Below are 23,932 nucleotides of genomic sequence, written 5' to 3'. Positions count from 1 at the left end.
ACAACAGGAGATAATGGTGGTTGTGTCCTATGCCCTACGTTAGTTCCCAGTATGGTAATCTCAGAGTCAATATGTTTGGTAGGAACCACCTACGGAGTGGAAGAGAGTTCAACTATTTCGATCTCCTTCGTTTGAGCCCCTACCGCTTTTTGTAAAAAACCTTTCAATGTTGTATCTGTTGTTTTGGACGTTACAGTGGGCTTCCATTTCCCCATTGTTCAAGAAAACAAACGAACAGTCAAACAAACAGTAAGTGGGGTACCTTCTATTCACTTCACCTAGCGTCTTCCGCTCGCGAATATATCTTGGTTAAATAGGCCCCTGGAGTAGATGTTGAAGCCAAACACAATCGGGCTCCGACAGGCTCCGACTGGCCCGCTCGCGCGCGTCCCACGCTGCGGGAGTTCCCTGTTTTTTTTAAGCACCTCCAGGCGCTGCAATTCGCGTTGGTGGCCCTTTCTGCTGCAAGTGATTCTGGGCAATGGAGTCTCGGCACAGCTCCTGATGCAGGGTGTAGGCATATGATGATAAATATGGCACATTCCTGCCTTCTACCTTTCATGCAGCGTAGTAAGGTGTCTTGCTGCGCTGCATTGTGTGAGGTTTTGCTCAATCTGGGCTACAGTCAGTGCTTAATTTGAGCCAGTGGTTTCTGGTGCTCGGCACCAGCACCTGATTGCCTGCTCCAGGGCTTATGACAGTCTGCCAAATAGTGGCGCTGTCTGGGTAATTTAGGTTTGAGCAACAACAATAGCAGTTTATTAGTTGAATTTACATTTTCAATGACTAATACCTACCTCCAAAGCCATTCTTAAAACTGCGGGGGTAGAATAGTATGAACTGTCACACTTGTTAGAGTGTGATGGGTAGTAGTTTTTACTGTCATTGGCAGCTGGCAGGGGCAATGTTTGGTGCAAGCTGCAGTGGCTTCTCCACGACAAATCAAGGAATGTCAGTATATACGGCCTATATACTCTCAGGGACATATTTATAAAAAAATCATGCAATGCAATGCAGCAAGCACCTTGTTGTGCTGTGTAAAAGGAAAAGGGCAAGAATATGCTGTATTTATAATTATATGACACATTCATGTCCTTTCCTAGAGCTGATGTTCTTTTGGCTGCTTAGCGTCAGCACACACACCCTGTGACTTATTGCAAGGGTGCCTACATTGCAGGCATTGAATCTTTTTGTGCAGGAAGGGATACTTTCCTGTCCAAAACAATCCTCTAATACATTTTTCTCCATCTAAGTGTGCTTTAGAATGTCTGCTAGTGTGGCTATATACATATACACACATACACCTACCTGCATATAGAGTAAATATAATATTAGCAAGTCGCGACTGCCACTATGTTGTAATATTTAGGATGGGTTTTCCATTGGAAATAGCTAGTTTGGTTTATTAATATGGAACTAGGTTTACTAACTGAGGGACTCCCACGAACTAAAACTTTAAAAATAGAGTGGTCTGATTGGCCTATGGGGGCTTCTTTTCTTCTGCCATCTCGCTCCCACAGGAGTGAGGGTCCCGCTGGAGAGCACTCGGACTGGCTCGCCACAACATGGAAACAAATGTTACAGCAACCATTCCCGGACTTTTGAGATATTGGGGCAGATGTACTAGATTTGTTCAAATGGAGAGGGTAGAACTATATCTATTATTATATGGTGCATTCCTGCTCCCTCTCTGTTTTGTCGAACTAGTGGCTGCCAAGCGCCAACACAGGCACCCTTGCAAAACAATCCTCTATGGATTACTCCTCTTTCTGTGTGTGCTGCAGAATACAGCACATGTAGAAAGAAGGGAAAATGAGTAGAAATAAACATAGTTCTCCTCATTATGCCTCCCCTCTGAAGGTGTAGCATTTTTATGCATTCCCAGGTTTATTAGTATTAGTAAATATGGGAATGCACCAAAAACCATGGGTAGATGCATGGGATTGCACACAGTCACCCTAACTATGAAAACAAATACGCTCTCTGGTTATGGTGACTTAATGGACTAATGCATCTACTGTAGAGGACTGTGTTTGACCTCATGGTCACAGGTTCAAATCCTGGTGGGTCCACTCAGCCTTTCATCCTTCTGAGGTTAATAAAATGAGTACCATTGTGTTGTGTAACAATAAACATATGTTATTCAGTGCCAAGATATCCTTCTGGGTGAACATGTGCCATACAAAAACACATGTTATGTTAGTGATGGGGTTCCCGGCGACTGTAAAGACTTGGGGAGGTGGGGGCAAATGGCCCCCTCTCCCCAATAATGTAAATAAAATAAAAGAGTTGCCGGGTCCTACCAGTATCCAGGATGGATGTTGACAGGAGAGCCAATGGGGTAACAGTGGCCCTGGTGCTTCCCCCACAGCCCCAACCAAAATATGAGTATTTGGGGGTCTCCTGAGCAGCTCATTTATTATACACTGCTACTAGCAAGGTGCACCCTACACTACCCTAAGAATGTTTAACTTAATATATTTTCCTGCTTGGAGTGCCTCTAGAGGAGCACCACCATTTTATTTATGTTATGGAGAGGGCTGGAGAGAGTGCAGCAGCTCCACTGTAACATTTTAAAAAAAATTGTAAGTCTTCTGGGTCATTGAATTCATGACCACTGGAGAGCTTACCACATTGTTTTAAAGCACTCCACAGAGTGGAAGCTGCATGGTGAAGAGCCCCCTTTTGGTCGGTTCTATGTCTGCACTTTGTAGCTTTAAAAAATGTTAAAAAGAAGATTCAAAGACAAGTTGTTAGGGTGTTTTATTTTTATAAAACATTATTACTTTTCTTTAATGACAATCACTTTTATCAAACATTGAACGTTGTGAATTAATTAAATATTCCTTTTATCAAAATTATTGATCATTTTCTAACAAAGACTATGCATGCATTTTATATATTTTGATATATTGATATTATAACCCCTCCACAAAGCCAAATGGCTCACTTTTTTATTTTTTTGTTGTTCTGACCCTTTGACCAAGTCAGTAGCTCTACGTTACTTAAAATGACACCCCTTAAATTCAGCAATGTGCAACCACAGGAGTTTGGTCATATCAGGTCCTGTGTTCCACCCCTGCCCCCTCCCCCCACCATGCATGGCTTGTGCCCATTGGGGGGGCTTGGGCATCAGTGGGAGATAGGTGATGAATCTTGCCCACTGCCAACCCAATGCAGCAAGAGGTTGACTGCCACTGCCCATGAGGGGATTAGTTTCCAATGGGACCTTTACGACCCATTGTTCAAAGCATTAATACAAAAGTTAACTGTGAGTGCCCAAGGGCCAATGTTTTTGATTTAATGATTAAATCGAGCAGCAAGATACTAACTCATAGGAATGGGTGTGAATTGTGAAAATTGGTAAATAATGACTTCATTGGGTTTGGTATTTATTGGGTGTGTAGTTTGATCCCCATACCAATTAATAGAGATGGGCATTTGGAATAACACAGTAACAATGCTTTGATTCCCCACTTTGAGGTGCACAACTGTACATATTTACGCACATGATTACATCAAAAGTTACCTGGCATAAATCATGCAAAGAAAAAAATATAGTAATAGAATGTCTGCTAATGTGGCTATATACATATACACACATACACCTACCTGTAATATCAATTCAGAAATGAACAGAAGTTTGTAGCCCAATCAGGATTTGCATGCTTGTCTGTAGGCCCTGTGCCCAGTCTTGCCATAATCCCTTACAACCTTGAAATTACTGCCCATATGCAAAACATGAATTATACAGCAAAGGCGTCAGTCTGTAATTCTGTATTGAGCCACACAGAAAAATGGAATGCTGTATTACCTGGATTGTACTCTGAGCTGCAGCCAAGGCAAACAGCTTTTTAGTGTGTTACTGAATAGGTGCCATTACAAAGTCAGACTTTGAGGGTGTGGTCTGAAATACACACATTCGATTAAGCCCTGTCCCTCACTACTCCAAATATGTTGGTTCCCAGCCACACACCTCAAAAGGCCTGCTACAATTATTTGAGGCAAAGAGCCAGGTTACTGGACCTTGGCAGTGCTGCCTTTCTGTGTGCCAGGATATGTTGGGCTGATTTGGTAGGACACCGTAGCTCCCCCAAGGACTGGTAGATATTATGCACCTCATGTTTGTCCCAAGTCATGTGAAATATTGCTAACATGGTCCTGAATAAATGGGGGTTCCAAAATTTGCTTGGAGAAGGCTTGCATGCACAATCTCCAATGCCTCCATCTGACTTTATGCGCAGATGAATGGCACCCAATTATATTGGATTACAGAAGCAGCTTTGTGTCCCCTGTCTTAAATATATGTCGACAATTACAACAAGAACTGCCAAGAATACTGCTCAGGCAGAGAAGGTGGATATCTTATTTGATTCTTTGTGCTTTTATTTAAGATTTTAATTAGTTTCTATATCAAACTTTACAAAACAGCCATAACCCTTTAATTGAAAACGTTATTGGATGCATAAATGCAAAGAAATATATGGATGTATGTATCCATCTACCTTGTTTATTAGACGACTGCTTGATAACATGTACTTTCGTATTCAAATAATGCCTTCTTCTTGACCAAAGCTTGAAAGGCTGGCAATTACAACATCTATCCAATTATCAATTACTTTAGGAATTCTGCTCTGCAAGTTAAGCTGATCAGTTTTTTTTCTGGCAGCAAGCCATATATTCCCAGGAAAGGGTTTAGACTGAAAAGCACCTCTCTCCAGCTTCTATTCAAGTTTGATAATCCAAGATTTTAAAATAATACTCATGTTAATTGAATCTCCACAATAGAAAAAAGTTTGATGATTAATAATGATCTTACATGTCCATTTATTATTTTTAAATGAGAGTTGTCTGCTTTGGCACCTATAAACATTCATCAAAGCAAAGTGGTATTCAGCACCTGACAACAGCACTGAACTATGGGAAATGGGGAACTTAAATGTTTTGACATTAACCTAAAAAATGTTTGCAAGCACGGTGGCAGCGGTCCTAAATGATTTCCTTAAATTCTACTTAGGAAAAAACTGGGTATTACTGGTGTTTACCAGAGTGCCGTATTGAATGCTTTGATATTCTGAGCTAATCTAAAGTGACATAGTACCAGGATGAACTGTGAGATAAAATGGCCTTTGGTAATACTGACAAGTAGTCCCCTAGTACTTCTGTATAGGATTTATTTGGGAGAAAGTGGGACTAAATATTTCTTGCGGAGATGCAGAAAGTATTGTAAAATGTCCAAGGAGATTATTAATGAAACTACTGGGGCTATTCACCAAGGTAACGTATACCTGTAAGTAATTTGCACATATGTTTACCCTTACAGTTTGGAGTACCTTTACTACTCTTGGCAATTCACAAACTCTGAGAGAAAGATTACCCCAATGAATAAACTTATTCTACTCCACTTCCTGAAAAAGGGGATGGAGACAAATTTATTAGTGTCAGTTACTACTGCAAAAAAGATTAGTAGTAAGTTCAGCAACACACATGGCCAGCCACTGATAATTGAGGTAGGGACTTGGAATAACACCCCATTGAAGGAATGTTAAATTAAATTATTTAACATATAAATGAATATAATTAAATGTTAGAAAATAACCTAAAAATCAAACATTTATTATTTAATTACAGTATATTTTATAACCCTTGTAAATGTAAAAAGCGATATAAGATTACATTTTAATAAAAGAGAATTAAATTACATTAAATACATTCTAGACTCCAATTTCATTATTTATTACTGCATAACATTTTTATTAATTTGCACTTCAGAAAACTAATTAGAAATTAATTTAATATATTTAAATAATTCAAAATTACAAGCAAAATTAAGGCAATAGTGCTGCAGCATTTTGTTCTTTTTTTCTGCATTTTAAATAAATCTATTAACTGAATTTGCAATAATTTTTGACATAAAAATATTTTTGCTAACTTTTTCCAAGTTCAATAACATTTGTAGTTTCGCCTATACTTTACTACACAGAGATCTCGGCCCTGGCTGCAAGGTCTCTCTGAGATAAAGTATAGGAAAATAAAAACATATATTTAACTCAAAAGCATTTTTATTTTTGTATGTGTATTTTGGTTATCATGATTTTAGTCATGTTTATTTGCTCAATCTAGGAATATAGAAGCACAAGAACACATGCTCACGGTGATAAACAATAATCACAGAATTCAAAGCAAGGATGAGCCAGAGGTATTAACACAAAATATAATCACATACAACATTTGTAAACTGGGTAATAGTAATTCTTGGTTTTCTACTATATGGGGAAACAGCAAAAATATGGTCTGAAGTGTTATGTTAAAACAAGATACTATTATGACTTATATTTGAATACATCTCAATTAGACTAAAAAATAGAACCAGTATGTTAAGAAGAAGATATAATAATGGAGTTTGGAATGCTGGAACAGTTTACAGCCAAGGTGAGACGTATACTATTCCTACACTAGGGCTAATCCAGGATATAGGAATCATTCTGTCTTACATGCATTGTGTTTATGTTTACTTTTTACTTTGGGTGGGTGATACCCTTGAAAAAAGACACGGAACTCTCGATGTATATTTACGGCCGGTAGAGAATGGCTCAGTTCTTTATATTTTATGAATCTTTTGGATAGATAGCTGGTCTTTAAAACATAGCTTCTTTACATTCAAAGGTACTCATAGTTCAGCATAATAAACCACCGCTTGCACAGTCACATTCTATTACATATGTATCTGTTGCTAAGAGTTTATACTATTTAGGAATACATGAACATCCAATATAAAATACCCATAAAAGCCTCTATTGCTGAAGACTGCAATACATTCTCAGGAAATATGTCAGTCAAATGCTACAATAAAATACAACATAATACAATGCAATTATAATTTTTCTACAATATTGTAACCTGATGAGCTGAAATGCTAGGTTTCTCTATGTACTTTTTAAACTGTGCCTCACTGAATCACTACAGTTTGTTATGCCATCAACTTCGCTATGATTAGGGCTTTTTGGTATTTTGCACAATTTTTAGACTTTTTTAGATACATCTTTGGCGTTTTTGCACCAAACAAGACCTTCAGTGTTTGGGCTCATGATCTGATCTTGATCCACAGATCTATCACACTCAGCTATCATAAAGGAACATAAGCAATCCCAAAGGAACATTATTCTTTATTGATGATATACCGAGCTTCTTTGATCGCAATACAAGATCACCAATTATGGGTACAGTTACCTGTCAATAACATACAATCAAAAAAGCAACACTAAACACCTACTTCGATCTGTGATTGCTGCTCTTGCCTCCTGATTATTGGTCTTATTCTTCAAGTTCTGTGCTACAGTAATCAGTTCATCTAGCTGTGGCCTTCTATGTTCCAGATCCTTGAGTGTTTCCTAGAAAAAAAAAGACATTGTCAATCTACGTTGGATCATTACTAATGGTGAAGGTAGTGAACATGAATAAACACTACAGAGGACACCTCTTATGCAATTTGTAGTCAATCAAACAATATTCACATGTTCAATGTTCTTCATATGCAAAATCCCCTGGTGTGAATTCAGTAAAATCAGCACATGGTACTATTAGGCAACAAGGATGAACATAGTAGCTAAACTGAAAAGCTGATGATAGAAAATATAGAATAACTAGCATTTAACAAGGGTATACATAATATACCCCCACCACTGTAGTAGAATCTCTTATGATTATCCTGCATGATAATGCAAAAACAAAGTAAACTAATACTAACAGAATATTGAGTTAGATACAATTTAAAATATGATGCTTTGGTTACTTTAGCAGCATGGTTTACAGTAAACACCTATACTCAGCAGTAGAAAATAAGATAGAACATACAGTGCTTCAGAGAAATAGCAAATGTCTTCATTACATTTTAGAGGAATCAGGATCCCAATAAGAACCTTTGACTGCTGCTTGCACTTTTTAGGCGCTGGTCTGGCCTTGCCAACTTTGCTTATCATTCATTCTTTTTATATCCGAAGAAGACAATGTGATATTTATCAGTGTAGTAACAGCTTTCAGACACTTGGTCCCGCCTGACACCAAATGGTATTTAGCCATATATTTTTTACCATGGGCTAAAGGTATACCTAAAGCAAGGTGAGTGAGCATATTACCTGACCCAGACAAGAGATAATTATTGTCTATTTTTCTTAATTTATTTAAATGATTTCTAAATGGCTGACCTGGTATGAAAGGCACACAGTAGCAAATTCGAAAATAATAGATGTAATTTACCGAAAAACCCTACCCCTAACCCTACCCCCTACCAACAGTGGCCTTATACAGGTAGGGTAGCCCTGTGAACTTTGAGAAAAAAAGCCTTCTCAAAGCGACTTCCTTTCAATAGGTAATATACAATTCAGCATAGAAACAATTAACATCCACTCCATATTTCCAATCTGGCCTTGTGTGAATATAAAAAGCATCAACAATAAACAACAAACTGGCTACAAGGCCTAAATCAGTAAATGCATGCAGGGTAACATAAATCAAGTAGGATAACGACTAGAAATAGTATTATGGGTGAAATATCAACTATCCCATGCTAAGCAGACAGCCTGTTTGTTACATTGTCTGCATTCTGGGTTTATCTGATGCTAATTATTTAATAGTAGCATCACTCACACCAATCCTATTTCACAATCTCCACAGACCTGTCTTCTCTGTTCTTGTAGTGAAGAGTAGAATCTTCCAAAATGCATTTCATAGGGGAGTTTTTAGATATATTTGTTCCATTTTAATTAGACTATGTTTATTTACTTTGTAACCCATTTAATTTTACTCGGGTTTGCTATTTTATTGGTATTTATCTTTTATATAAGTTGTTTGGATTAATGTAAATACAAAAACAAATAACTATAGGAGCATGCAACCTCCCCATAGTTAGAAGCACTTTGCCACAAAGCAAACTTTAATGATTCTTTCAAATGTCCTTCTGGGCAGATTTGAAGGAGATTAATCATTGTCATAAAAAATAGGCTTAAAATACTTGTTTCGAGGGATGACCAAGAATATTTACAAATGTATTTATTTATTTAATGGTCTTGTAAACCATAGTTTAACACACATGCACTTTAGCATTGATTAGCAGTGCTAAAGTGCCCAGAGTCCGAAAGCCAGCAAAAAATAATCAGCAAAAACAGGAGTTCTGAATGCAAAAAGTCAGGGGAAACAACACCAAGGTTGCCAGGTCTAACACGAGTACCCCACAGCTGAAAGTGAGGAAAGCTACTCAACCCCTTGGGAGTTCTCTTCACTAAGACGGAAGAACCTGGAAAGACCATCAGCATTGGCGTGGTCTGTTCCAGGACGGTGTTCCACTGGAAAGTGCATTAGGTGTAGGGAAATGGACAGTTTGGGATTCTCACACCTTATTTGCTTCAACCATCTGAGAGGCCTGTGGTCTGTCTAAATCCAGAAGCGTGTACCAAACAGGTATTGTCTCAGCTACTTCAGTTCCCAGGCCAAAGTAAAGGTTTCCCTTTCTATTGCGCTCCACCTCTGTTCCTCCTTAATGCTGGCTCTCACCTTGTCAGACAACCTGTACATTTTGTTCCTCAAAGGTGTGCTGTCCCCATTATCAATCTCATGGGTAAGCCATGTAGTGAGTCCTAGTGTTAGTTAGAACAAAGAGGGAAACCGTCCCAACAACGGACGACATTCTCTCTGTTGATCTAGGGTCAGGGTAGGGGAGAGGCAGGGTAGAGGGTAGGGTAGGGGAGAGGCAGACACCCACAGCTGACCCATCCTGCTCTTTGGAAGAAAGTAGGTTGGGGTGAGGTTTGCTCTCCTCTTCCATCCCATCATCTGTAACGCGGTGCATGGTAAGCTCAGACCTGACATGAAGGATCCTTTAAGGGTTTCTGGAAGTCTTGAGGTCCACCAAGTAGGTGACCTCAATCTTTCTCTCCTTCACCTCATAAGGCCCAGACCAACAGTCTTGCTGGGCCCGGGGCTCCTCAGACTCAACCACCCACAATGTTTGTCCAGGCTAAAACTCATTGCAGCCGACCATATCCTGGGGGGCTATCCCGGGAGCTAGCTCAAACTGAGAGGTATACTCACAGGGTGCCCATACAGAAGCTCAAAGGGTCTAAATCCAACCCGGTTCTGTGGTACCTCTCTGCAGGAGAACAAAAGGCAATGCAGGAGGACGTCACACTTCCGCCTTATGTTCTATGGTTGTCCCATAATCCTACCTTTTAGGGTCTTGTTGAACCTTTTAACAAGCCCATTAGTTTGGGGGTGGTAAGGATGGAGAACTTGTAGGTTACCCCAGACTCCTTTCACATGACCTTCACGTACCCTGACATGAAGTTGGTACCCTGGTCAGATACCACCGTGCCTGCACACAAAGGGCTGCATACTCCCTGTAATTAGTCTGGAGCCAGGACAGGGAAGCCAGGATGCCTGGGGATTTCGATGGGAAATGTCTAGAAGCTTTTCCACCACTTCTAAGGCACAACTGAGTATAATAAATACTGGGATTCAGATACTAACTATTCAGGACACTTCTGGACCTGTGGATACTCTGCCAGGGAAATGGACTGCTGAGCTATTGAGGACTGCCACTCTGTCGAACTGCTACCCTGCTAGACTACTGCCTTGCTGTGCTACTGCCTTGCTACGCTGGCCTGTTGCCTGCTGCCCTCTTGCCTGGGTGAGAAAGACTGGACCGGCATCTCTCAAACCCATAACCCAGAGTGACTACAAGAGTTAATTGTGTGGATTCCATTACCTGAAGCCTGAGGGAGATAACAGGCACCCAACAGCTTTGCACCTGGACTCTGCCATCTGTGAGTCTACTCTGTTAAGTGGTTCCACCCCATTCTTGAACGCTTAAAACGGGCCTAAGGGTGCTCTGCCGGCCTCCTTGGATACAATCAATCAATCAATCAAAGCATTTATATAGCGCACTACTCACCCAGAGGGTCTCAAGGCGCTGGGGGAGGGGGGTCCGCTACTGCTTGAACAGCCAGGTCTTGAGTTGCTTCCTGAAGGCGAGGTGGTCCTGGGTCAGGCGTAGGTGTCCATGTCTTGGTGGCGAGGTAGGAGAAGGACCGTCCCCCTGTGGTGGCTCTTCGGATGCGGGGGACGGCGGCGAGGGTGTGGCCGGTCGATCGAAGCTGGCGTTTGGGAGCGTAGAAGTTGAGGCGGCTGTTGAGGTATCCTGGGCCTTGGTTGTGTAGGGCTTTGTGTGCGTGGGTGAGGAGTCGGAAGGTGATTCTCTTGTTGACCGGGAGCCAGTGCAGGTCTCTCAGGTGTCCGGAGATGTGGCTGCGACGGGGGATGTCCAGGATGAGTCGTGCTGAGGCGTTCTGGATCCGCTGGAGTCTCTTCTGGAGTTTGGCGGTGGTTCCGGCGTAGAGGGAGTTGCCGTAGTCTAGACGGCTGGTGACGAGGGCCTGGGTAACCGTCTTCCTGGTCTCGGTGAGGATCCACCGGAAGATCTTACGTAGCATGCGCAGGATGTTCAAGCACGACGAGGAGACAGCGTTGACTTGTCTGGTCATGGAGAGGGAGGAGTCCAGGATGAAGCCCAGGTTGCGTGCTTGGTCTGTTGGTTTGGGTGCGCTGCCTAGGGCGGGGGGCCACCAGGAGTCGTCCCAGGCGGAGGATGAGGATCCCAGGATGAGGGCTTCCGTCTTGTCCGAGTTCAGTTTCAGGCGGCTGTTCTTCATCCATTCGGCTACCTCTTTCATCCCTTCGTGGACGTTGGCTCTGGCGGGGTCGTTGGTGAGGGAGAGGATCAGCTGGGTGTCGTCGGCGTAGGAGATGATGTTGAGGTTGTGCTGGTGTGCGATGTCTGCGAGGAGGCTCATGTAGACGTTGAAGAGGGTTGGACTGAGCGAGGAGCCTTGAAGAACGCCGCAGATGACTTCGGTGGCTTCAGATCTGAACGGGGGAGGCGGATTCTCTGTGTCCTTCCGGCGAGGAAGGAGATGATCCACTCCAGTGCCTTCTCCTGGATTCCGAAGTTGCTGAGTCGCTGCACTAGTGTACGGTGGCAGAAAGTGTTGAAGGACGCGGAGAGGTCTAGGAGGATGAGGGCTGCTGTTTCTCCGTTGTCAAGCAGTGCTCGGATGTCACCTGTGGCTGCGATCAGGGCGGTCTCGGTGCTGTGGTTGGCCCGGAAGCCAGTCTGCGAGAGGTCGAGGTATCCGTTCGTCTCAAGGAAGGCGGCCAGCTGCTTGTTGACGGTCTTCTAGATGACTTTTGCAGGGAACCGGAGCAGCGAGATGGGGCGGTAGTTCTTGAGGTCGGTGGGGTCGGCTGATGGCTTCTTTAGTAGAGCGCTGAGTTCGGCGTGCTTCCAGCTCTCTGGGAAGGTAGCGGTGTCGAAGGAGGTGTTGATGATGTCCCGCAGGTGGGGTGCGATGACAGCGTCAGCCTTGTTGAAGACGTGGTGAGGGCAGGGGTCGGTAGGAGATCCGGAGTGGATGGAGTTCATCGTGCGGACGGTGTCTTCGGTGCTGATCGGGGTCCAGGCGCGGAGGGTGGTGGTGGGGGGCGGTGGTTCGGTCGTGGCGTGCGTCGGTTGAGTGCTGAAGCTGTTGTGTATGTCCGCGATCTTGTCGTGGAAGTAGGAGGCGAGGGAGTTGCAGAGGTCTTGCGAAGGGGTGATGTCGTTATTTCCCGGCGTTGGGGTTGGAGAGCTCCTTCACGATGTTGAAGAGTTCATTGCTGTTGTGTGCGTTGTTCTCCAGTCGTTCCTTGAATGCAGTTTTCTTGGTGGCATGGATGAGTTGGTGGTGTTTTCGGGTGGCGAGCTTGAGGGCAGTCATGTTGTCCGGTGTTGGGTCTCTGCGCCAGGTTCTCTCAAGGGCTCGGCAGTTCTTCTTGGAGCTCTTGAGTTCGTCGGTGAACCATGGGGCTTTCTTGCTACCGGGTCTGCTAGGGGGGTCCTCAGGGGGGCGAGGTCGTCTGCGCAGTCGCTGATCCACTTCGTGAGGTTGGTGGCCGCTTGGCTGGGGTTCGTTGCGCTGGTGGGTGGGTCCAGCAGAATGGACGCATCTCCTATGCTGTGTTAGGCAACCCTGAGCAAAGCGGATGCATCGCCACTAATGTGTGGATCGGAACCAATGCAAGGACACACATCGCATCGCAGTTAGCCACCGCATTGGAACCCCCACTGTGTAATGCATCCACAGTGTAGGCCATCACATTGCTCTTTAATGGCAGCCTCAGCTACACCCTTGTTTAACATGCCAACCACCACTTGAATAGTTTCATCCTCTTGCACCGCAATTTTACACTCTTCCTCTGAAATGTAACTAAAACCAGATTCTGCCAATGAGGCCATAATGCAAAACGCATCCTCCAATTTCTCCCCTGCTTGCACATTGGAAAGGGGCAACCTGGACAAACAATCCACATAAATATTCTTAGCACCAGGAATGTATTCCGATTGGAAATGGAATTCCATCAATCTATAGTGCCATTTAGAAATACAGGGAGTGGCATTGCTGGCTCCCTGAACACATTTATTAAAGGCTTGTGGTCCGTATGGATGATGAACTCCGAACCCCATAAGTATTGCCTAAAGTTATCCACACCCCACCAACAAGCCAGGGCTTCACGCTCCATAACAGAGTAGGTGGACTCTGCACCTCTTAAAGTGCGAGATGGAAAGGCCACCACTTCTTCCCTTCCCTCTCTTCTTTGGAGTAGCACGGCACCCAACCCATACTGACAAGCATCCGTGACTACAATTGACAGATCATGTGTATCAAAAGGTTGCGGAGGAATAGCACTGCTCAATTCAAATTGTATTTGTTGGAATTCACTCTCTAGGTCGGAAGGCCATAGAAAATTGTTAGTTTTTCCTCATAAGTATCTTCATGCTATGTGTTTTATTACTGCACTTGGGAATACATCTGGCATAGATTTTTAATATACCAAAAATGACCATAGCTGGTCCTTGTTTTGTGGAGTTGAGAAACCCTTTATAGCCTTTACCAAATCTTCCTTCGGAACCACCCCTGTAGCAGACAATTTATATCCCAGTTAATCCATCTCGTCTACAGTGAGACTTACATTTCTCTGCCTTTAAAGTGACATCCCTCTCAGTTAAAAATGGATAAAACCATAGCCAATGTCTTGTCATGACACTCCACATTCTTGTGTATCAAGAGAGAGGGGACGGGAATAGGAGCTAATTATGGTCCAGTACCCATGCTCCCTATTTTAGTCTCAATTCAAATGGGGGTAACTGTTCCAGGGTTGTGCATGTGTGAGTGCATCAAGAAACAAGGCTTGCGCTTGCCGCTAGCCTGAGGGGTGCAGACCTAGCCCATTATAATTTGATATCTCTTCTGTTTCTTTGTTTTGGGGGAGTATTGCGTCCAACCCTGGAACAGTTTGATGTATGACGTTACAACGCATACTTTTACAATGCATACCTTTACAATGCAATTTTTACACCGCAACATCCATTACAACGCATACCATTACAACGCATGCCATTACAACGATTCTTTGAAACAACCTTTACAACACATTCCACTACAACGCATACTACATTTACAACGCATACCATTACAACGCATAACATTAAATTGCATGTAAGGTAAGTATTGGATAGTGTAGGGGTTACAATTACTATTCTAACTCCAGGGGGTGCAACAGTAGGGTAAGTGTTGGATAGTGTAGGGGTAGAAATTACTATTCTAACTCCAGGGGGTGCAACAGTAGGGTAAGTGTTGGATAGTGTAAGGGTACTATGTGTTGTAATGCTATGCGTTGTAATGGTATGCGTTGTAATGACTGCGTTGTAATGGCATGCGTTGTAGTGGTGTGCGTTGTAGTGTCATGCGTTGTAATGGTTGCGTTGTAAATGCATGCGTTGTAATGGATGTTGTGTTGTAAAAGTTTCGTTGTAATGGTAGTGCGGTGTAAAAGTTGCGTTGTAAAGGTTGTTTCCTGAACAGTTCCCCCCATTTAAGTTGAGAGTCAACATTCTTGCCATAGACCAATATGGCGTCTTGAAAATATTTGACATTGGGAACACCAGAAAACATTGCCTCCATAACCCTTTGAAATACAGCTGAAGCCGATGCAAGACCAAAAAGCATTCTTTTGAATCTATAAGCACCAGAAGGAGTCATAAAGTATGTGAGACGACTACTTTCTTTCTTCAGTGTGATCTGGTGGTAAGCGGAGGACATATCCAAAGTGGTAAAAATATTTGCTCCCTTCAATGAACCCAGCATCTCTGTGATGTTGGGTAGGGAATGTATGTCCACTCATATCCTCTCCTGTAGGTCCCTCAAGTCTATGCACATCCTAAGGGCACCATTCTCTTTTTTGGCCAAAACCACACGGGATAATCCTTTGGTGCTGTTAATGAGCTCGATGATACCTGCTGACAAAGAGATTCCAATTCTAATCCCTTCTGCCCCACAGTGTGCTCCACAGTGTGCCCCACAGTCTACACCGCAGTCCACCCCAAACCCTTACATCTACCATGGAGATTGTGAGTAGAAATAAAGAATGAAAGTTTGCCAACAAGGGACAAAGAGGCAGATATTTCTGTTTGCTTAGATGAGATCTGGTGTTGACTAGGTCCAATATGGATCACAAAGATGATCCAAGTTATAACCCTTAGAGACCTGATACAAAAATAAATGAATTCTTCCAAATGATTAGGCAAAAGTGAGGAAGACTAAATACAACCAAGAGAAACTAAGCTCATAATTTCCTAAATTATGCTTTTTATGTGGATGGAGATTTTGGCAGAACCTTGTTTTGACTCATGAGAGACACCCAAACTAAGAAAAGAGTGGTTGATGAATCAATAAGAAAGCTACAACAAAAAGCAGAAGCAGCTATTTGTAATGAAATGCATTTGAAAAGCGTACATGGATAGTTGAACCACTTACAGGCAAACTATTTGGTAGGAATATTTATACTTTTTCAAAGCCATAACTGTAAGATTCTATTGAAAACGTTTTTTGATGCATAAGAAATGCATTTAAAATATCATCTGGCAAGCACTTGTGACTTAGTTGTGATTGACAAAGTGATACACTCAAATACACTTGCAGGGAAGGTATCTATGACTCCATACGCATAGATTGCAGAGTGTTTCCTCTGCCTTCATTGGTAACACCTACATGAGTAGAAGTGAAGCTCCGAAAAGGGTGTCAGGGAGTTGATCTTGGAAATGTGTTACAAATAGTTTTGGGTATCTACAATGTTAATAAAGTTTTCCCACATGTACCTGCCCATCAGAACCTATCCTGACTGCTCCAACTGCGATCGCTTTAGAAAGTGCGCAAAAGTGCATCAGTATTACCCGTTTCAGAGTGTAGGAAGAGAATGCATTTCCTAGAAGACATTATAGTTTATAGATATTTGTGAAAAGAAAAAAAAAATCCTATGTGTTTAGACAGAATGTCGGAACCAAAAATAATGTGAAGGTAAGTTTCCATATGTAAATAAGATTTTACTATATATGACTTCACAAATATGTACCTTGATTTGATAGTGGTCCTTGTATTTGTTTGATCGCACACAACCCACTGGAGGGTTAAAAATGGCGCAGATAAACTACAAGTGCCAGTGTGCACTAGAAAAACATTCACCGAGAAAGGCACACCGGAGGCCTATAAATTGAAGTATTGCACAGGGAACTGTGGGAGCCCTAATTAGATGTGCGTTTTCAAACTGACTCTGATGAAGGAGAAAAAATCTCTGAAACGCATAAGGCAGAAGGATTTTAATGATCGGAATGGAAGTTCTGTTTCCTTGAAATAAAAGGTTTGGAAAAATAACCAGCTGTTGGAGTGCTTCCTGAACGCAGAGCACTTTTGGAGCATATATATATATATATATATATATATATATATATATATATATATATATATATATATAGCTTGTTAGCTATTGTGGTCCGCGCTCTTTTCTTCCTCGTGGTATGAGGAAATGGTGAAGGAGTTACCTGCTATATATTTATATATATATATATATATATATATATATATATATATATATATATATATATATATATATATATATATATAGTTTTTTTTTCAAGGTACATAAATGAGGAGTTAAGAATAGTATATTTTTATTTAACTATTTGCACTTACTTCCTCAATATTTTGGCCCGCGATATGTTTGACATGATATTCTGTCCATGCAATATTTTTGGTTCCAATATTCTGTCAGTGATCCTTTTCATAAACCTACAAAGTTTTAAGATCTGCAAAGCAGAGGTTCCTCGTACATAACATTTGGGAGAAATGACACACACCAGCAATATATGTGAATACCATACAATCGTTTTCTCTTGGGTCTTGCCACAACTGATTTGGTCTACAATGCCATGTTTAATTTTCACCCAATTATAGAAAATTGCATCAGGGTAGATATTATTTACAGGGTTGTTTTCCACTGCATGGTTCATTCGAGCATGAACCTGGAGTTGTCTGTGTTGCCATGTAAACCAAGTAGGTAAACAATGCCTCTTTGTTGATACCTACCCTTTTAAAATGTTAAGCTATGTGTGGCCATCTCATGAGTTCCCTATAGAAGATGAAGGAATGGATCAGCTGTGGAAAAGGTTATCAATGATTTTATAAAACCTCACTTCCTCACACCTCCACCCATTTCTTCTAGCTCCCGCTCACTTGTATAATAAAAAAATGTAGTTGGTAACTTGCCAATCTTCTCAGCTACCTTTGCCTCTCCACCCTTCCAATGTATTTAAAGCAATGTAGCTGGTATCTCTCACAACCTCCTGCTGCCTTCTCCTTTCTTCATTTACAGTGGACCCTTTTCTCACTCTGGAAGTGAGCAGGGACAGGAACTATGGTAAAAAATGTGAGGGGTTTGTCTGGAAATTCCAGCTTGACTGCCGCCCCGCACAGGACGCTGGTATGAGTAGGGGAGAGGCAGGGTTAGGCCGCCACCCACAAAACTCATGTCACCTGGGGCAGCCCACCCCCCTTGCTACACCGCTGCTTGGAGGTGATGTCGGAACACAGGAAAAGCAAATGTTAGACCAACCTGTGAAATGAATGTAGTGAAAAACGTGTGAATGTCACAGAAGCCGTACATGGTTATTACTAGGTAGTCAGAGAGGGCGATTATTCCCCAGGCCCAACACTTCGTGAAGGCCCCATGTTCTTGCTTTGAATTTAATTAACCCCTTGCCTGTGGCCGGAATTCCGCTCCTGTGCGGCACATTCCGATCGCGGGCGTGATCGTGACGGATCCCGGCCGTCATCAGCACTCGAGCACTGTGTGCCATGACGGACGGTAGCCGTCACCAGCATGAAAGGGGTTAATAGTTTTTAAAGCAAGTCCATGTTTATTAATGATGAGGCAGCTAAAAAAAAGTCATAACAGTTGATAACAAAGATGCTGGATCGACCTCATTTTCTCTTTCTCTTGAGATTTTTTTTTATGCTAGAAGCAAGTGCTCCTGATGACGGACTAATGGAAAAGGCGCAAAGTAAGGCCCCACATTTAGGTTTTTCAGGCAGATCCGTAAAAAGCTCCTGATAAGCCTGAGGCCATTGACAACAAATATGTTGAGTAGATGTACTCTCAGACTGTAATTCCCACTTATGGGGTTATCCTGCCACTTTATTTTAACAGGAACACTATTTATCAGTTTTGATTAACTTTCATAAACTTTGTAATCAATATTGCTGTCTTATTTGTGTCAGCTGTGAGGACTCATTTCTAAAACTCTAAGGATGCACTGGGTTGTGCAGTAATAGCTTAAACTGGAACACATGGCGTCATCTGGTAAAGCTATCCCAATTGAAGTCTGAGGGGCATATTTACAAGCCCCTATCACCAGCAGAACATCACTTTAGTGAAGTTGTGTTGGCGATACGGGCTTCGCCTTATTTACAAGGCAGGGTTAAGCCACATTTATTTATTTATTTATTTAGTATATTTGTAGAGCACAAAACCTGTCACCCAGAGGGCATCCTGGCGCTTTGATCAAGAACCATAGACTTTAACAACTCAGGCCATTTATGGAAACAGGTGAAGTGGCTTAACCCTGCCTAGTAAATAAAGCCCCCTTTAATGCTATATTTAGCGTGAAAGGGGTGGGCAATGGGTGTTGCAGTGTGCATTCCACTGCAATACCCATTGATTTTGACAGTTCCCCATATTTACAAGGGTGGCAAAAATATGGGGCAGTGCCAAAATTAAGACCAAAATAAACCTGGCCCTACCCTGACGAAACAAGGAGAACTGCTTTATTTCTTCTAGTTTTTGCTGTTTCTATGTGTGCTTCATTGTGCAGCACACATAGAAACCAAAATGTCACGAATAGTTGTTTATGTGCAGGGAGGTGTCCCTTCCTACACATGAACTATCATTAAAAAAATGACGATTTGCAACTTTTGTGTGTGCTGTATTCTACAGCACACATAGAAATTACAAAATGCTCTTGGTGATTGTTTATGTTCAGGAAGGGACACCTTCCTGCACATAAACAATGTTATCCTGCAACACGGGTGCCTTTGCGCAATGGTGCAAGAGTGCCTGCATTGAGGCTATTCAGAAAAGGTGGTGGTGATGAACAGAGTGTCTGAATTAAGCAGACCACTCTTACCCAGTCAAAAGATCAGGGCTTGATCCATCACCGTTATTTATCTCACTGCACCATCCCAGCTCAGAACCTGGCTATATGCAAATCAGTCTGTCCCTGGCCCAGTGCATCATGGGAACAGGGCAGACTAAACTACCAAGCCAATTCTTCACCAGAAAGGAGACAAGCTACCGGGGACCGGTTTCTGGCATTTCAGCCGTGTTCGGCCCGGCTTGCTTGAATCCTGATGGAAGGGTATACTCAGATGTGAGTCCCTTGCTGATTGCACCATCAGGATTCAAGCAAGCCGGGCCGACGACGGCTGAAATGCCAGAAACGGGTCCCCTGAAGCTTGTTTCCTTCCCAGTGTAAGAATTGGCTTGATAGTTTGGTTTGCCCTGTTCCCATCATGCACTGGGACATGAACAGACTAATTTGCATATAGCCAGGTTCTGAGCTGGGATGGTGCAGTGAGCTAAAAAACGGTGTTGGATCTAGCCCTGATCTCTTGACTGGGTGAGAGTATTCTGCTTAATTCAGAAACTCTGTCCATCACCACCCCTTGTTGTTAAATATTTTGTCCACCCTAAGCGTGGAAGGGTATACTCAGATGTGAGTCCCTTGCTCATTGCACCATCAGGATTCAAGCAAGCCGGGCCGACGACGGCTGAAATGCCAGAAACGGGTCCCCGGAAGCTTGTTTCCTTCCCAGTGTAAGAATTGGCTTGGTAGTTTGGTTTGCCCTGTTCCCATCATGCACTGGGACAGGAACAGACTAATTTGCATATAGCCAGGTTCTGAGCTGGGTTGGTGCAGTGAGCTAAAAAACGGTGTTGGATCTAGCCCTGATCTCTTGACTGGGTGAGAGTATTCTGCTTAATTCAGAAACTCTGTCCATCACCACCCCTTGTTGTTAAATATTTTGTCCACCCTAAGCGTGGAAGGGTATACTCAGATGTGAGTCCCTTGCTCATTGCACCATCAGGATTCAAGCAAGCCGGGCCGACGACGGCTGAAATGCCAGAAACGGGTCCCCGGAAGCTTGTTTCCTTCCCAGTGTAAGAATTGGCTTGGTAGTTTGGTTTGCCCTGTTCCCATCATGCACTGGGACAGGAACAGACTAATTTGCATATAGCCAGGTTCTGAGCTGGGATGGTGCAGTGAGCTAAAAAACGGTGTTGGATCTAGCCCTGATCTCTTGACTGGGTGAGAGTATTCTGCTTAATTCAGAAACTCTGTCCATCACCACCCCTTGTTGTTAAATATTTTGTCCACCCTAAGCGTGGAAGGGTATACTCAGATGTGAGTCCCTTGCTCATTGCACCATCAGGATTCAAGCAAGCCGGGCCGATGACGGCTGAAATGCCAGAAACGGGTCCCCGGAAGCTTGTTTCCTTCCCAGTGTAAGAATTGGCTTGGTAGTTTGGTTTGCCCTGTTCCCATCATGCACTGGGACAGGAACAGACTAATTTGCATATAGCCAGGTTCTGAGCTGGGATGGTGCAGTGAGCTAAAAAACGGTGTTGGATCTAGCCCTGATCTCTTGACTGGGTGAGAGTATTCTGCTTAATTCAGAAACTCTGTCCTTCACCACCCCTTGTTGTTAAATATTTTGTCCACCCTAAGCGTGGAAGGGTATACTCAGATGTGAGTCCCTTGCTCATTGCACCATCAGGATTCAAGCAAGCCGGGCCGACGACGGCTGAAATGCCAGAAACGGGTCCCCGGAAGCTTGTTTCCTTCCCAGTGTAAGAATTGGCTTGGTAGTTTTGGTTTGCCCTGTTCCCATCATGCACTGGGACAGGAACAGACTAATTTGCATATAGCCAGGTTCTGAGCTGGGATGGTGCAGTGAGCTAAAAAACGGTGTTGGCTCTAGCCCTGATTTCTTGACTGGGTGAGAGTATTCTGCTTAATTCAGAAACTCTGTCCATCATCACCCCTTGTTGTTAAATATTTTGTCCACCCTAAGCGTGGAAGGGTATACTCAGATGTGAGTCCCTTGCTCATTGCACCATCAGGATTCAAGCAAGCCGGGCCGACGACGGCTGAAATGCCAGAAACGGGTCCCCGGAAGCTTGTTTCCTTCCCAGTGTAAGAATTGGCTTGGCAGTTTGGTTTGCCCTGTTCCCATCATGCACTGGGACAGGAACAGACTAATTTGCATATAGCCAGGTTCTGAGCTGGGATGGTGCAGTGAGCTAAAAAACGGTGTTGGATCTAGCCCTGATCTCTTGACTGGGTGAGAGTATTCTGCTTAATTCAGAAACTCTGTCCATCACCACCCCTTGTTGTTAAATATTTTGTCCACCCTAAGCGTGGAAGGGTATACTCAGATGTGAGTCCCTTGCTCATTGCACCATCAGGATTCAAGCAAGCCGGGCAGACGACGGCTGAAATGCCAGAAACGGGTCCCCGGAAGCTTGTTTCCTTCCCAGTGTAAGAATTGGCTTGGTAGTTTGGTTTGCCCTTTTCCCATCAGGCACTGGGACAGGAACAGACTAATTTGCATATAGCCAGGTTCTGAGCTAGGATGGTGCAGTGAGCTAAAACACGGTGTTGGATCTAGCCCTGATCTCTTGACTGGGTGACAGTATTCTGCTTAATTCAGAAACTCTGTCCATCACCACTGAGAGAGCGCAAACTGACCAAAATGTAGAAATACATCACACTTACACGTAGTAAGCACAAATCATGAAGAGAAATGCCATGAGTGCTGATAGTATCCAAAGTTATATTCTGAAATGTGTAGTTAATATAGAAGTTTAAATAGAAGTGGAACTAATACAGAAATGTGTGAAGTAATACAATTTTATTAAGCATGATTATTCCTGAATCCATGTTGTGTAGCTGCTAAAATGTAAGATGGCATACCAAACGTTGAAATGTGGTAGGCCTCAGGGCCTAAGCAAGGCGGGAGGGGGAAGGTGATTAAAATTCACAATATGGATTGCACTAATGTTTAGTATTAATGAGTAGGCTTTTTGATTTATAGATGTGTTTACTGAAATCAGTAGAATATGAGTACTAACATGCTAATAATTAAAGAAGAAGTTGAATGCTATAAAATGTAGTAGAGCTGGAAAGCTTTAAATGTTGATTTATACGTATTAGTCTGGGTCGAAGAATGTTGCAATGCGGTTGGAAAACCATGAGAATTGGGATTAGGCTGCAGATGTCTGTCTGGAAGAGAAAAGGGGGTATTCAATTATTAATATAATGAATAGAAGCTTGTTCAAGAAATGGACCAGACATGGAGGAGGGTTCCGGAATGTTTAAGGGGTATCAGCGGGCCGGAGACGAGTCTGAGAAGCAAGGTCGACTCTAACCACAAGGCCTCATCATGGAAACAGCCAGAAGCTACACCACGTGAGGGGCGTCTCACGAGGGGCGTCCTAAATGTTGTTGGATTTTTGTATTAGGGATAGCACCCCTGGGTGGAGTTAGAGCAGACGCCTGAGGATCCTTTAGAGAGCGGATGGGTAGGCAGAGAGGGGTCATGATTGGAGATCTATAGGTTTTCACCAAGAGTTCGAGAGTGAGTGGCTTCCCTTGGGAGTCATTCACTGCTGACACCTTTGATAGATTGAGACCTGGTTAAGTAGGGATACCATCTAGAGCAGGGTAGGGAAAGCCTAACCTGTATTTTCCTTCCGCCTGTAAATGAGTGATAGATTTCAATATGTGTCTATGCTAACGGCACTATTGTTTTTAGAACTGGTATTGATAGTTTCCGTTGTTCGTCTGAGGGCTTTCAGAGAACACGTGTACGTAGTTGGGCCCGTGTATCTGGTGAATCTCATCTTGAGATGCTTGTACTTGCAACTTATAATAAATCTTTGAAAGCTAGAAGTTGTTTGTGATCCTTTGAAGCAGAGTCCTTTACTGGGGGAACTAACTTGGTAAGAGATGCACTTTCTTTCCTCAATGACAGGCAATAAAGATTCAGTCGGCCAGACCGGGGTTTTAGATCGATAGTGATAAGGTATTGATCAAAATCTCAACCCTTCCAGTTGGTAGCTATAGAGAATGGTTGCCTTCTTGAGGAAGGTGATCTAGGCCAGGTTAGATTACCCCAAGCCCCCTAGAGACCGAGGATCGGAAGAACAGCCCGCGGAAGAAGGACCGGATGACGTGAGACAGAAAAGCAGCAGTATCGGTCGAGAGTGAGTATAAAGGGTCATGCGTGTTAAGATTGCGGTGTTTTGTATTGTATCTATGTTGTAATGTTTGGCGGAGTTGAATGACTGTAGAGAGACTGTGGAACAGGTTGTGAGCGCGCGCAACCGGTGGAAATCTTAGGCTCAAGGAGAGCTTAAGTGGTTCGGGTGTATCGGACACCCAGAAGTAATT

The 23,932-nt window shown here is 43.0% G+C and overlaps 1 protein-coding gene across 2 annotated transcripts in view; it reads right to left on the bottom strand.

The window, feature by feature from the left end:
* The window catches only part of DMD (dystrophin), a 4,652,165-nt gene that overhangs the window by 2,387,536 nt on the left and 2,240,697 nt on the right, over positions 1–23,932 (bottom strand). For both annotated transcript variants that reach the window (XM_086934537.1, XM_086934536.1), the window contains one exon: positions 7,274–7,391. In XM_086934537.1, the coding sequence (XP_086790663.1) occupies positions 7,274–7,391 (118 nt within the window). The remainder of the gene's footprint in view (positions 1–7,273; positions 7,392–23,932) is intronic.

The sequence above is a fragment of the Lissotriton vulgaris genome, chromosome 8, assembly GCF_964263255.1.
Source record: "Lissotriton vulgaris chromosome 8, aLisVul1.2, whole genome shotgun sequence".
Lineage (NCBI taxonomy): Eukaryota > Metazoa > Chordata > Amphibia > Caudata > Salamandridae > Lissotriton > Lissotriton vulgaris.
The sequence above is the reverse complement of the archived record's forward strand: the minus strand, read 5'-3'. Positions and strand labels throughout refer to the sequence as shown.